General features: G+C 37.7%; 1 protein-coding gene across 8 annotated transcripts in view; it reads right to left on the reverse strand.

The window, feature by feature from the left end:
- LOC105248902 (gamma-aminobutyric acid receptor subunit beta) overlaps positions 1–13,553 on the reverse strand; it is a 70,593-nt gene that overhangs the window by 13,196 nt on the left and 43,844 nt on the right. For 4 of the 8 annotated variants that reach the window (XM_011253966.3, XM_011253965.3, XM_025413138.1 and 1 more), the window contains exons 3-5: positions 12,564–12,631; positions 3,897–4,123; positions 2,740–2,822 (exon numbers count right to left, since the gene is read on the reverse strand). In XM_011253966.3, coding sequence (XP_011252268.2) covers positions 2,740–2,822; positions 3,897–4,123; positions 12,564–12,631 — 378 coding nt within the window. The remainder of the gene's footprint in view (positions 1–2,739; positions 2,823–3,896; positions 4,124–12,563; positions 12,632–13,553) is intronic. The other 4 variants (XM_011253964.3, XM_011253963.3, XM_011253968.3 and 1 more) reach the window with 1 other exon arrangement.

Genomic DNA, 13,553 nt, shown 5'->3' on the forward strand with positions numbered 1-13,553 from the left:
GACACTTTTCAATCTGTCAATAATATAAATTATATTAAAATATAATTTTTCAAAGTGAAATTTTTTACATATTATTATAATGCCAAATGATTGTAAACAAAGTCTATAAAAGAATATAAAAGTTAATTACCAAATTAATACAACTTGCTAATTACAAGTCATATTTGTTGCTTCAATGATTGACTTTACCGATATTGATCAATTACCGTTTTTAATGTTTATCTTTCCTTGGAAAAACTTCAATTAAAAAGCGACAAAGTAAAACTCAAGTTAAAGTTAATGAAAGTTCGTAAATCTTTCTAATCGTCTCGGAAGTTTAGCGACTTATGCGAACATTCTTCCGTAATACGTATTGCGAGAATGTATCGTAACAACTCTTAGAATGATCGTAATAACTTTCGTTCGAGCAGTCTAACCAATTAAGGACGGAAGGGTGCCTGCGAGAGTCCGAGCTTTCTACTCGACGAAACTAATCGACCAACTTGGTCGACTCTCTGCGATATCTCGTGCGCCGGACTTCCGGTGACCCCTCGACCCTATTCCACGACCGACTGAGTTTTAATATAGATCTTTTAGTATGGACGAAGTTAAACCCAAACTTTTTCCATCATCCTATATAAATCGGCAGCGTTTCTGTTTCTGGTACGATCAAAGATGATCAAATGAAACTGGCAATCATTTTTATTAATTGCTGTTGATGCGTTCAATCTAGTTTTGCAGATTTTGCATTCATATTTCTGCAAATATTCTATAAACCCGATCGTTTCTCGGTACAATTGTTTACACGCATTTTTAATTATTATTATACCGTTGATTTGCAATAACCATGCTGTGTTGATTTATTCGGTCAGTTTACGCAGTACATGTATTACTATGTGTACGAATTATTGACGCCAATATCGGAATAACGATAATTATTTCACGATGTTAGCGTACGTAGATAAATAACGAAACGACGTTAAAAAGATGCTCGAAATATTCGTTTGCTTTTGTACATCAACACACCGTGCAATTTGCAGTAATGACGACAATCACAAAATACGAACTCGTGACAGTGAAACGTTAGCGCTATCACACGTATCGACACACGCACGCACACATACACGCATACGCACGCACCCATATACTGGTGATAATCTTTTCTCATGTGTTTCCATTGAGATGGCTTAGTTCCCACGGCGCGTTACAACTCCTAGTTAATCTATGATTTCCATGTTCGTAACAATACGACTCGATTAATCGAGACGTGTCTCGTCGATGATCTAGTTTGTGTATATTAGTGCGCGTATCGACAATAGCCGTTATTATACGGCGCGTCAAAGCTCCTTCTCAAAATATTTGCTGACCGCACACTGTGCTTAATTGCAAAATCGGACTTTTATTCATCAAAATTATAAACAACTGTAGAATAAGAAAGACCAAAATTCTATACACGCGTCATTTTATATTTTTTTGCTTACATTAATACTTGAAATGCCATGTACGTGGTTTTTCGTTGATCGACTTTTGCTTTACAAGAGAAAAACGTAAACCGGGCAACAAGATAAATGCCCGATTTTGCAAGTCCATGTTGTTACACACGTACAATCACCGTGTATGGAATAAAAAAAAAGAGAAATCCAACCAGTGTGTGAGCGAGAGCGGGTGAGTGAGCGAGTGAGTGAGTGAACGAGGTGAATGGGAGTGAATCTCACTGTGTGGCTGACTGATCGTGTGAGTGAGCGTGTGAAGTGGCGAGTGACGGACAGACAGACAGACAGATAGACAGATAGAGAGGGAAGATAGAGAAGAAAGAAGGAAGTAAAACCTGATGTCGGGAAAAGGGCGAGAGAGGAGGCAGAGATCGTTGGTAGTTGAAGGTGAGAGGAAGGAAAGGGAGGAAAAGGAAAAGTGGAAAGTAACAGGTTATGGAAATTGACAGTATTCTCTGTGTGAGCGTGTGATAGAGAAGGATATAAAGTTTCTTTTTTTTTTCTTTTTCTATGCTTCACGCAAATATGCACGGTAGAAACATCTGTGTTTATCTGAAAAAAAGATTCAAGGCGATGTACATACAGTTGAATCGCGTTGAATCAGGGACAATCGACTTTCGATAAGAAAGATACTTTCTGCGTATCTTTTTCGATATTATTCGAATTTTATGCACAAGTTTATATGTCTGAAAAAAAATTGAACTTATATTTTACAATCTATTTCATTGAGAACTGGATACTAAAGTACAATATTGTAGCATTTTTTAAAGATATTGTTCGTAATTGACCTTAAGAAATTTTTTAGATTTCACTCTCATCTGCATTAAATAAGTAGATTTGTCATTTTTTAAACTATTTTAAAGTTAACACAATAGATTTATTACTGAGATATATCTCACCATTGTATCTAGCTCGTACATTGCGACTATTGATTCGCTCTATATTGATTTGTCAGGAAAAAATCTTGATATTTTTTTATAATTACAATCAAACAAATACACGTGTATGATTGAGGTGCTAAAAAGATTCGAGTCGATTGTCATTCTGAGAAAATAATATCGGGAAATGCATGAAAAAGTCTCTCCGACTTTCATTATAATGTGCACAAGTATGTATGTACGTGTTAGTATGTCTCGAGTAGAAGAAACATAGGCGAGGATGTCGAGATCTCTGTGAAATCGTATTTTGTTCACTTGTATATGCACCTATATAATACTATATATATAAGATATATATGTACATTCGCGCATATGTGTTGCGTACTTACAGCTCTCGATCTCGATATGGCACAATTGCCGGTCCATCGGGAAATATTGCAAGTTCATAGGACACGACGCTGTAATCGTTAAGCTGAAACACATTGAATTCAAAATCCGTTTAACGATCGCTTCTCGAAACAAAACGTTTTACGATTTTACGAGTACGGAAATTTATAGCCAATCCATTTGCGCTTGAGTAAGACCGACGTGTGTATATTTGTACGTGCGTCAGGTGTGCATGTATAAATTAATATGCAGCCGACCTCGTTACCTTCGAGTCATGCTAAGATTGACGTGTAAGAACCAATCCGTATTAATTGACATGCCATATGACGTTAATACATCTCTATTCTCGTCTTTGATGAGACGTACGAAACGTTACGTCGACGTATCGTATTCGCATGATTCGTACGTGCGGATGACAGTGATGGATGATTCCCGTTTTTTAAAACGGGGAAGAATTTATTCGCGCAAACGAGCGCGCGCTGCTTCATCGATATTCTTCCTCTATTCCCGACAGCGAGCGGCTCGATTCGGTAGTTCCGATTCGGAAGTCGAGGATGTAATATAATGGAACGATATTGCGAGGGAGCGCGAGTTAGGTATGCATGGATCGTCTGAATATAGCCGGCGCGTTAATACCGGAGCACTCCCGGCTGTTCGAGAGGGGGTCAGATAGGGAGAAATGATACGAGCTGTGTCAAGCAAGAAGGGGCGGTGGCTGCTACAGGGAACAAATTTGTCGCGCTGGGCACAATTGGTCCCAGAAGTATCACGAATGTTTTATGGTGAAAGAGGACAATGGGCTCGATTTACAGCCCAGTGACGGAAAATACCGTGAATGTATTCCCCGGACGGTGAAAGTAACAGTTCTGAATTATATCTGCTTAACTGGCTCAAGCAGCTCAGAAGGAGAGAAGATACAAAAGGATATATATATATATGTCTTTTCAATTAGAATTTAAATTAAATTTTATTAAGAATGCTATTAAATGGCTTTCAAATGCAGATTTATTATGCAAAAGATCTAGCGCTTTAAAAACACTATTTAAAATATTATTTGTGTAAATCGGAAATGTATATATATATATATATATATATATATATATATATACATATAAAATTGGAAGCTATTTATAGATAAATGTAAATGTTTTATACTCACCGTATGCTACGCGTTATGCTTCCCGAGTGGTGAATACGAATGAACTCGTTGCTGGTGGTAGCGATGTGAAAGTATGACTGCTTCTCGTTGACAAAGAAGGTGTCGGGTACCCAAATGTTCTTGATGAATTCCGAGCCGACGCTGAGCGTCTCGACGCCCGTTCTTTGCTTGAACGCGAGTCGTGGATCCGTCCAGAATTGTCGGAAGTAAAAATCCAACGTGAAGTCCTGGTACGACACAGGTGACTTATTAGACTGGAAGTCGGTTGTGTTCACAAAGAACACTAGAGAAATACGAGGATTTACGTAAGCCTTTCTCTGCCTTTCATATACTTTGTGTACCCTGCTCTTTTCGAATTTTATATCTCTAATGAAAATCTCGTCATCTTTGATGAAAATTGATAAAAATGAGATAGTACTTGCCGAGTTATCGTTATTTTCATTGTGAAATATATTTTTTAAATATATTATCTCGAAAATAAAAGTGACATAAAGAGAGAAATCATTAAATTAAAATGAAATTTGACAATTCAAGAATAAATGCATAAAGCTAAATGCATAAAGTATTTTAAAATAAAGCTAAATGCATAAAGTATTTTAAAATAAATATTATGCAAAAATAGCGATAACTCGTTACGCGTGTCTTTTTTTCTTCGTCGGTAAAATTTTATTCCAAACGAACTGCATGTACACATGTTGGAAACAAAAATATTTTTTGAATAGCGTATTTAAAGGCTAATTCGAAATGCTACGTTACATCCTCGTTCCTCCCATGTGTCGGCCGCGGAAAATCTCAAGAGATCGGGAAAGCATTCGCGTTCTTACGCGAGAAAACTCAAGGTTCTCGATCGCATAGAATTGAGATAAATAACGAGACTGTGTGGTATAACGGTGTAGATTGCGGATTTGCAGAGTCACGGCGATGCGGTTATCATTTTGGACGTAACGTGTCGATCGTAGGAGGAAGTTATCGGGCGGAAAAGGAAGCACGCTCGGGATCGCGAACGTCGACAGGCACCTTCGAAAGCTTATCGAGGCGGCTCGTCGCGATTATCGTAACACGTAAAATCAGCCACTTAACGCTTACGTGACCCTCTGCTATGCAGACCTCCTCCGGCGTTCTACAACACTTGACCTCACGCTGTGAAACGAGGCGAGGGTTAATTTGGCTCGGCGCGGCTATAAAGTCCAAAGTTGCGACGGCAACTTGGAGAGCTTTGTAAAGCGTTCCATCATTGGATCTCACACTCGCAAGAGCGTTTATCGTGGCACGATAGAGCGAATCTGAGTGACGTGTAGAGGAGCTCGAGCGAGACCGATTTCTCGAGTGAACGTGACTGACGACCATCAGATGGTTCCGTTATTGAATTTTCGCAACAAATTAAAAGTTCTATAAATATCTCTTTATTAAATTTAGTTTTCTTAAATTAGACAAATTCAAGTTGAATTTTATAATAATTTACATATTATTTTGCTGATAATAAAATTGTACACATGTATTTATAGATAGTGTTTATGAAATATTGTTAGAGATGCCCTATAAAATGTTGATGATACTGAAGCAGATAAAATCCAAACTTTATGATCAATGAAAATAATATCAAAATGTAAAAAGTGAAAATAATGTAAAGAGATGCTTCTATATAAAAAAATAACTTTTGTAAAGCTGAAGACCTTAAAATAACTCTATAACACTACTCTATCGTGCAGATAATATTTGGCATTGTTAGTTCGTTCACGAGCTTTCTAAATCACTCCACTGTCAATTTTATCAAAATGTTTATTTGTGTGCCTAAGAAAGTTTGAATATTAAGCCGAGAAAAGAGAGAGAGAGAGAGAGAAAGAGAAAGATAGCTTTTGAGCACGTTTGAGTGAAATAGACGAGTTGATTTATTATCTGAGGTAAAAGTTCCTTAATCGTCTCGTTATTACAGCAAGAAACCCTGAAGGAAATATGTCCAAAACTTGCTTGATATCTGCAAGATTTCGTTGTCTTACCATATCGGATTAAACTGTAACAGAATTTAATTATCATTAAATTATAATTAAAGACGAGATAATTGATGTAAAAGAAATTCTTTCAAGCTTAATATAGATATAAAGAAAGACACACATCATTTATATAAAATTTATCGTTTGCGAGATTTATATTACTTGCTAAATAACATATCTAGATAAATATGTAACGTTATATTTTGTAACAATTAAAATATGTTTGATTTCTTAATGATTTTGTGATATTTGCTAAATGTCATTTTGTATGATGATTTTCTCCGCGATAATTATTAGAAAAAACACACACTCTCTCTTTCCTTCTCTCTTTCTGTTATATTCACTACACTATCATAATTTTTTCAATTAATTTTATATTGCAGAGGCACGCATTAAAAATCTAGATATGAACATTGTTATAGCGCACAGGCAAGTTAATAGTTTATTATACGATGCTAAGCTCGATTATGACTGGGAATCTTACGCGAGAACATACGCGTGACTTACACGCCTCGTGAGCATCGAGATTCCTGCCGACGTTAGGGTCGATCATAGGACAAGAATCTCACGACGCGAAATATAATTCATGTATACACGCAACGAGATAAGATGTAGGGACTGTGTATGTATACTACATGTATGGTGACTACATATATATATTATACATATATCTAAAACGGATATTTGCGACGAAACCATTACGTGCAAACGTGCTACGAGAGTGCTACAAAATTCATGCACGACGCGTTATGTGAGGATGGTGTTGTATAGCACCTCTAAAAATTTTTTGATCATTATCTCCACATGTTTGCTTTCATATAAAATGCAGCAAAAATTAATGCATTACGTCAAAAAGTTTCCTTTTTTATTGCAGTTAATTCCAGTTTTTTTTAACGATATATTTGAACGAGGACAATAATAGAACAATAAAAGAAATTGTAACTATTATCTTTGAAATTAGTCTTTTACATTATAAAATTGTTATGCATATACTAAGATTGTTTTGAAAGATAAACTTAATTAATCGTTTAAACTTAATAAATCGTTTTTATGCTTAATTTACAGTTATAATTAAATTTTTGGATTTATTATTGTTTATTTCTACTCTACTTGCTTTTGTATTTTTCATACGTTTTTTTTTCGTTCAATTTTTCATTTTTTAGCTCAATTATCTCGTCAGTAGCAGTGTCGGCAACCACGTAAGTTTGAGTGAGTTTTTTCAAAATTTTTGCAACTATCAACGAGCACGAAATTCTGAGAAAATTTAAAGGAGAGAGAGAATAAAGTTCGGAATTTTGCAACTCCAATAAAATGTCATGGCCATCCGTGACAAGAGGGAGCAAAGTTTGCCACCCTCTTTGACGATGTGCGCACGCACACACAAAGACTTTTCAAGTAAAGGCTTTTCTTGCTATTCACATCGCGTTGCTATGAAAAATTGCACGTGGCAATCATTTGCCTGCCGCTCATTCCATTTGTACAGTTTTCGATTCATTTTAGAAATTTTACCATTGTTTTCGCTTGATTAATTAAAGCAAGTGCAGAATCGAAAGATTACAATTCATTTCAATAGTCATTTCAATAGTATGAAAATCGATGAAGATCTGCGTCTAATTATTTCGTAAGCTTAATAATATAATATTAGATAATATTTGAAGATTTAAAATGTCGCGAATGAATATACGATAAGTAATTAATCTCACGGTTTAAATACGCGAATATGCCGACAGATATGAAAGATTTTAGTATCCCATGGATATACCGTATGGACCGGAAGTTCTCATCGCTCGCGTTTCTGGCGGTTCTCCAGGCGCACTGCGGTTACGTCGTGACGTGTAATTGCTGCGCTAACAAATTCTCGTGTGTTATTAACTGATCACTGTCAACTACTCCCACGCGAATATTCGAGAGACAATTTCTTCTCTGATTCCTAACTTTCCTTTGTTTTAATTTATTATAGTTGTTGCTTCTTTTACTTTTCGTGTGTAATTCTCAATTTGTAACTATGTCACGATATGTCTAAAATCCGTTTTTTACGTTAATTGGAAATAAATAAGAGTATTTATGAATAATGTTAATGACACTTTGACAACATAATTGAGAAAAGTTTAATTTTAAACTTGTTCGCGATTTTTGCGAATATTTATTACATTCAGAAATTTGACATGAATTTATTAACAAGGATATCGCATTAATCCTCCAGCATTCTAGGGTAATCGAGTTTTATATATTTTCATATTATTTTCATATTTTTATTTTCATATATATGGAAATATATTTTCATATGCTTTAATATTCTAAAATATGAAGGTATAATATATTAAGCTTTATGAACTAAATTATTTTATTGAATATGCAGTTGTTGAAAATAATTTTAAATAAGTTTGTTAATTATATACAAGGAAAAAATTAGATACAAGAGATTTTTTCCTATAATGCATCAGGATTAATTAATGTCACATGTATTTTAATAATAAATTAATTTATACTAACGCAAACAAAAGTAGGTTAAAATAAAAATTCAAAACATTTCGCACTAATTAATAAAAATATTATTATTTTAAAATTTGAGTACGCAATTATAAAAGAATCTAAGATTTTTTGTCTTCTCATTCTGTCTTCTCATTCTGTTACATTAAATATTCAAGAAAATATTTAATGTTGCATGTGTCATAGTTTCGCCTGAAGCTGTGAAACTTCTGTTCAAGACAGTTTTCGATAACTCTGTATGAATAACTGAGACTAGTTTACAAAGTTAGAATGCTTTACCCTGTATGCTTTCTATATTTAAACGCTTGTTTTATCATTCTGTAAAGAATTAAATCATATTTACAATTGTATTATATGTCAGAAAATGCACTAAAATTACGTATTTTTTACTCTTTTTATAAAAGTTGCTAGATTTAGTAATTTGAAAAACATATAATCGGAATATTCCATAGGAAAATAACGAGCCATTTGGATACAAACGTCATCTATTTTTGCCGTTTAACTGTACTTAAATCTTTCCCGTTTATTTCAACGATGTATTTGAGTGTAAAATAACAATTCGAACGATCACACCGGTGTGAAACAATACGAGAAGAATGCGAATAAATGCGCGCAAGCATCTTTATTATGCGCAAATCGAAGCGTAAACAATAAAAAGCAAGAGGAAAGCTTTGTGGAAGCATTGTGGAAGCATTTCAGGCAAAAGCTCGCAGGCCAATCAATCTAAAAAAAAGAAGAAAATAGAGGAAACGGCAGTACGGTGCTATATGGCAAGTGATGGAAGCGAGAAGGGGCTCATTCGAGGAGGACCGCTCCATTTCGTTTGGAGTCCATCGCGCCTCGACGAGCGCGATTACCGTCGTGTGTACGCGCACAAGCACACACATACACATATGATACATACGTGTGTGTGTGTGTGTGAATTGTGTTACGCGTCACGCATACAATACATACGCACACCGAGAAAGATACACAGTATATAAACGCAAGCTCTTATAAACATATATATATATATATACACGCGCACACAACACACATTATACACGCACACACGTATGCACGTACACACATATCGCGGACACGCGTGCGCGTACACGTATAATACACGCGCTCGCGCGCTCCTAGAATTATATATATATACAGCGTGAGAGATGTGATTCATAGCAACCAGAAGCGCACTGCACACACTGACAATGACACAGCTCATATAGGTGTCAGTATATATTTACGATATATATAGCATAAATATATATATATATATACGAGATATATATGCAAATGCAATTATATGTATATCGGTATAGTCTCGATGTAGTCGCAACGTCGTACGAGCTATACTCTTTGTTCGGTATGCAATCATTGGCTGGCCGAGGGAGAAGGAAAACAGGGGTGGAGCGAGGTTCTTCGAGGGCCGCGGGATATTTTCTGTCGATACTTCTTCTGCTCTCTCTCTGTCTGTCTTTCTCCTTTCGCCTCTTCTTCTTTTTTGCCGTCCGACTGGGAAGACCACGGATCAACGAGAGCATAAAGGCGCTTTCGCTGTATTATTCTCTCCGTCCAAGTTTCGCTCGTCGATTTCCTCGAAAGTGGACGAGAAGAGAAAGGAAAGACAAATTGTTAGGAAAATCGTCTCGTTGCTCGCGGATATGCCGGCCGGAGAGTCCGAAGAGTGGCCCTCGAGGGATAGAAATTGGAAATCGTCTCTTTTCAAAGGAAATAGGTTCACGGAGATCGGTGAAAGTGAGACGAGAGGAGGAAATGTAGAATTGGGGACTCGCCAGCGGATGTAAAAATTCGCGCGTCACGTCCCAGGTGACAGTGTCGACTTGATTTGGTTCCCGCACAGGGCTCAACACCTGGGGTCCAGTCTCGTACATTCAGCTCCAAACTTGTACTCTGGATCTCAGGGGGTAGAGGGAGGGCGGCAACCGGGAGCGCCCTTTATATCCCTCGCACGATTACGCGTCAAATATGCAAGGGAGAGCCGATCTCACAGGGTAGCTCGCAATCGGTGTTCCAGCCTGTGGCAAGTCAACGTTATAGCCGCTCTCAAATTCATTGCGCGCGAGGCTTTGAAAGTTTTATCGTACCGGAGGGAAGATCACAGAATCGACGAGTCGCGTTAAAGCTTTTGACCTGACAGATTGGATATATTCTTTCTTTCTCTCTACAATGGATCGTATATACTATCGGTTACGTCAGAAAGAGAGTTGGCTAGAGATTCCTATAGGTGGTAATTTCTGGTATAATTATTACCGGAGAAACGCGGAGCCGAAGAGATCTACAATTTTCGAAGCGCATACTTCGGGATACAATCGATAAAGGGTGGATCCAGTTTCGTGCCAGTTTGAAACTGATTGTCGACACCGGAACGAATATACCTTCGATTACTACAGGATTACATGATACGTTGTACGGTGCCGTCATATACCTTAGATATTGAGAAACAAATACGAATATATATATACGTGTATCATAACGTAGGATACGTATACGTACCCTTTTACGTATTGTATGTGTGTATATAATTATAAATATATATATATAAATATATATACATACATATATATTTATATGCAAGTATGTATGTATGTATGTATATGTGTGCACACAAATGTAAAGGACCCGTAAAAGTGTATGATCATCCGTATACGTATCTCAACGTATGTGCGGCCTACGGTGCTCGATCCGAGATTTAAAAATTGCAATATCGATTAATGACGTTAAATACAAACATCGTACTGTTATTCTGTGATATTTCAGTTTCATGTACTGTATTTTCTTCTCGTATGCTTGTAGAATTAGACTGACTTTCAACAATATGCGCGTTACTTTCTGTTTCAGAGAAGCCCGATGGGATTTCCGTCTCGTGGATTTTCCGGAAAGATGGTAAGTCGAGCACGGATTTTTGACTTATTTACGACCACTTTGAACGTCGGGAAACGGTTCAGAGCCGCGCGATATTGCGAGGGGGATTTAATGGTCCCCTGGGGAGATTAAAGGGCCATCTCGCTGTTGACGGTGGCGTTCGCCGAGTCTTCCTCGGAATTTTTCCACTTAGATTTTCGCACGGATTTCGCGGAACCGTCAATCCTTTATCGTCGGTTCGAGCACCGCGGGTAGGGCCATGCAACAAGAACATCGCAAATCGAATCAAACGACTCAACCATAAACCATAAACGAAGTGGACAAGAATATATCTTGCGAAGACTGTGGAACGTAGCAAGGTTCCCTTGTAACAGTTCAGCCAACCAAACAGCTGTGACGAGCTATAAAAACGTAGGTTAGTAGGCCATCAGGGTGTATACTGTTGTCGTTGTGTGTCGCAGCATGTATATGTACGTATATATGGGATATGTATATATGGGATACATGTATATATATGTAGCGTCTATCCTATGTGACTATGTGTCGATACGCCTCTTGCTGCCGACATAAACATTGATATTTGCGTTGCATCTATTTCCCCTGGTGCACTTTTCCGCGATCAGATATCGAGAATGACTCGAGATTTAAGCAGATATGAACATGTATGTACGCGTGGGGATATCAGTACATATACGTTTACCTCGTTAAATTATAAAAGATATTTCGCGAATGAATGCGAATGATAAAGTCATAAATTTTTCCCGATTAACGCGTCTTGCTGCGATAACTTTTCGATTCGAAATATCACGAACGCGTGATATTTTTTATTATTACGGAATTGTTATTCGTATAGCAATCTGACAACGAAACTGACAACGGTCCGTTTTTGATTGGCACGAATATTTTTACGAATATCCGCGAGAGAACGCGCGCGCAAAAATAAACCAAGTAAAACGGATGATGTTGCGAATGCAATCGGAAGCAAGTGGCGCGATTGGTAAGCTGATTCGATCAATGATGTGGCATCGGTTCTATGATGGGCACGCTCGACACGTGATGATCGATCCAATTAAATACCGGGGTTACTCTCTTTAAACCTGTATCGAGACACAATTTTGACATTACGGTCGATCGTGCCATCGCGATGCGAAAGGGTTGTGTCGCGCGGAAAACGGATGTTCTCGTTATCGCGTTCCAATACGAGGGATACGTGGATGGGATAGGAGGGATACGTTCGCGAAAGACTAGGCGAAACAAATGAACGAACGAATAATTGTCGATGTCGAGAGTTTTGTATGAGTTTGAATGCAAACTGTACCATCAACACCTCGGACACGGAGCTGATGCTGAGGACATACATGGTGACGCCGACTTCCACGGGAGGACCTGCAATCAACAAAACCATCCGGCCTTGGTCGCTGTGATTACCCGCCAATCTCTAATTAACCGTGTGCGACCTATCGTGTTTGTGTACGAGATACATGGATTATATATCTAGAAAATAAGTAGATTTTAATTAACAGTAATTAAATGCATCTCGAATCTCCCTTTACTTCTGGCTCACGTGAGCGTTGAAACTTAAACATCTTCTAAAGTACTCTTCGAACGAATCATATTGCGTGACATGGCGTGTCGCGCGCGACAACATGTCTATCAGAAGAATCGAGATCCATCGCAGAAGCGAATATCGGCGATTTTTTTTCTCGAGTCTTCAGATAAATCGGGAAACGGATTGTCATTCTCCCAACAGAGAGGGGGGTTGCTTCCAGGAGCGTCGAGCGCGCTTACGATTCGTGAGCCAGAGGCAAGGTATAAACGGATAAAGTCGAGGAGAGCTCGCACCCTGCACGGAACCAAATCAACAGGACTCGTCGTCTCAGGCCACGTTGCCTTTCAAGCTGGAAGAATCATTCATATGCGTCTCGTTACATTAGGCACATTACTCTTACGTAATATTACATACACATCACAGCCACGTAGCAGTATGAAATTACCTTACTACCATTGTCTTTCGTTTTATATCACGTCGCTTTTTATTACGTGGTTTTGCTTTCTCTCTTTCTTTCACTCTCGTTCTCTTTCGTTCTTTGTGCGTCTTGATTTTGCCAATCGTCACGTCGTATTCCAATTTGGCTCGTTGTGGCTATACATGTACGTATCTTGGGGAAATCTAGCTCGCTTTACAGTCCTTTTTCTCGCCCTATATCAAACGCCATTCCATTGTCGAAAATAACGCGTCGTCTTGTCGAACGTTTGTCGAACGACATCGTTACTTTACACTGAATTGCTGTCATTGTCATTGCGATTG

The sequence above is a fragment of the Camponotus floridanus genome, unplaced genomic scaffold (assembly GCF_003227725.1).
Source record: "Camponotus floridanus strain SB8 unplaced genomic scaffold, Cflo_v7.5 scaffold60, whole genome shotgun sequence".
Lineage (NCBI taxonomy): Eukaryota > Metazoa > Arthropoda > Insecta > Hymenoptera > Formicidae > Camponotus > Camponotus floridanus.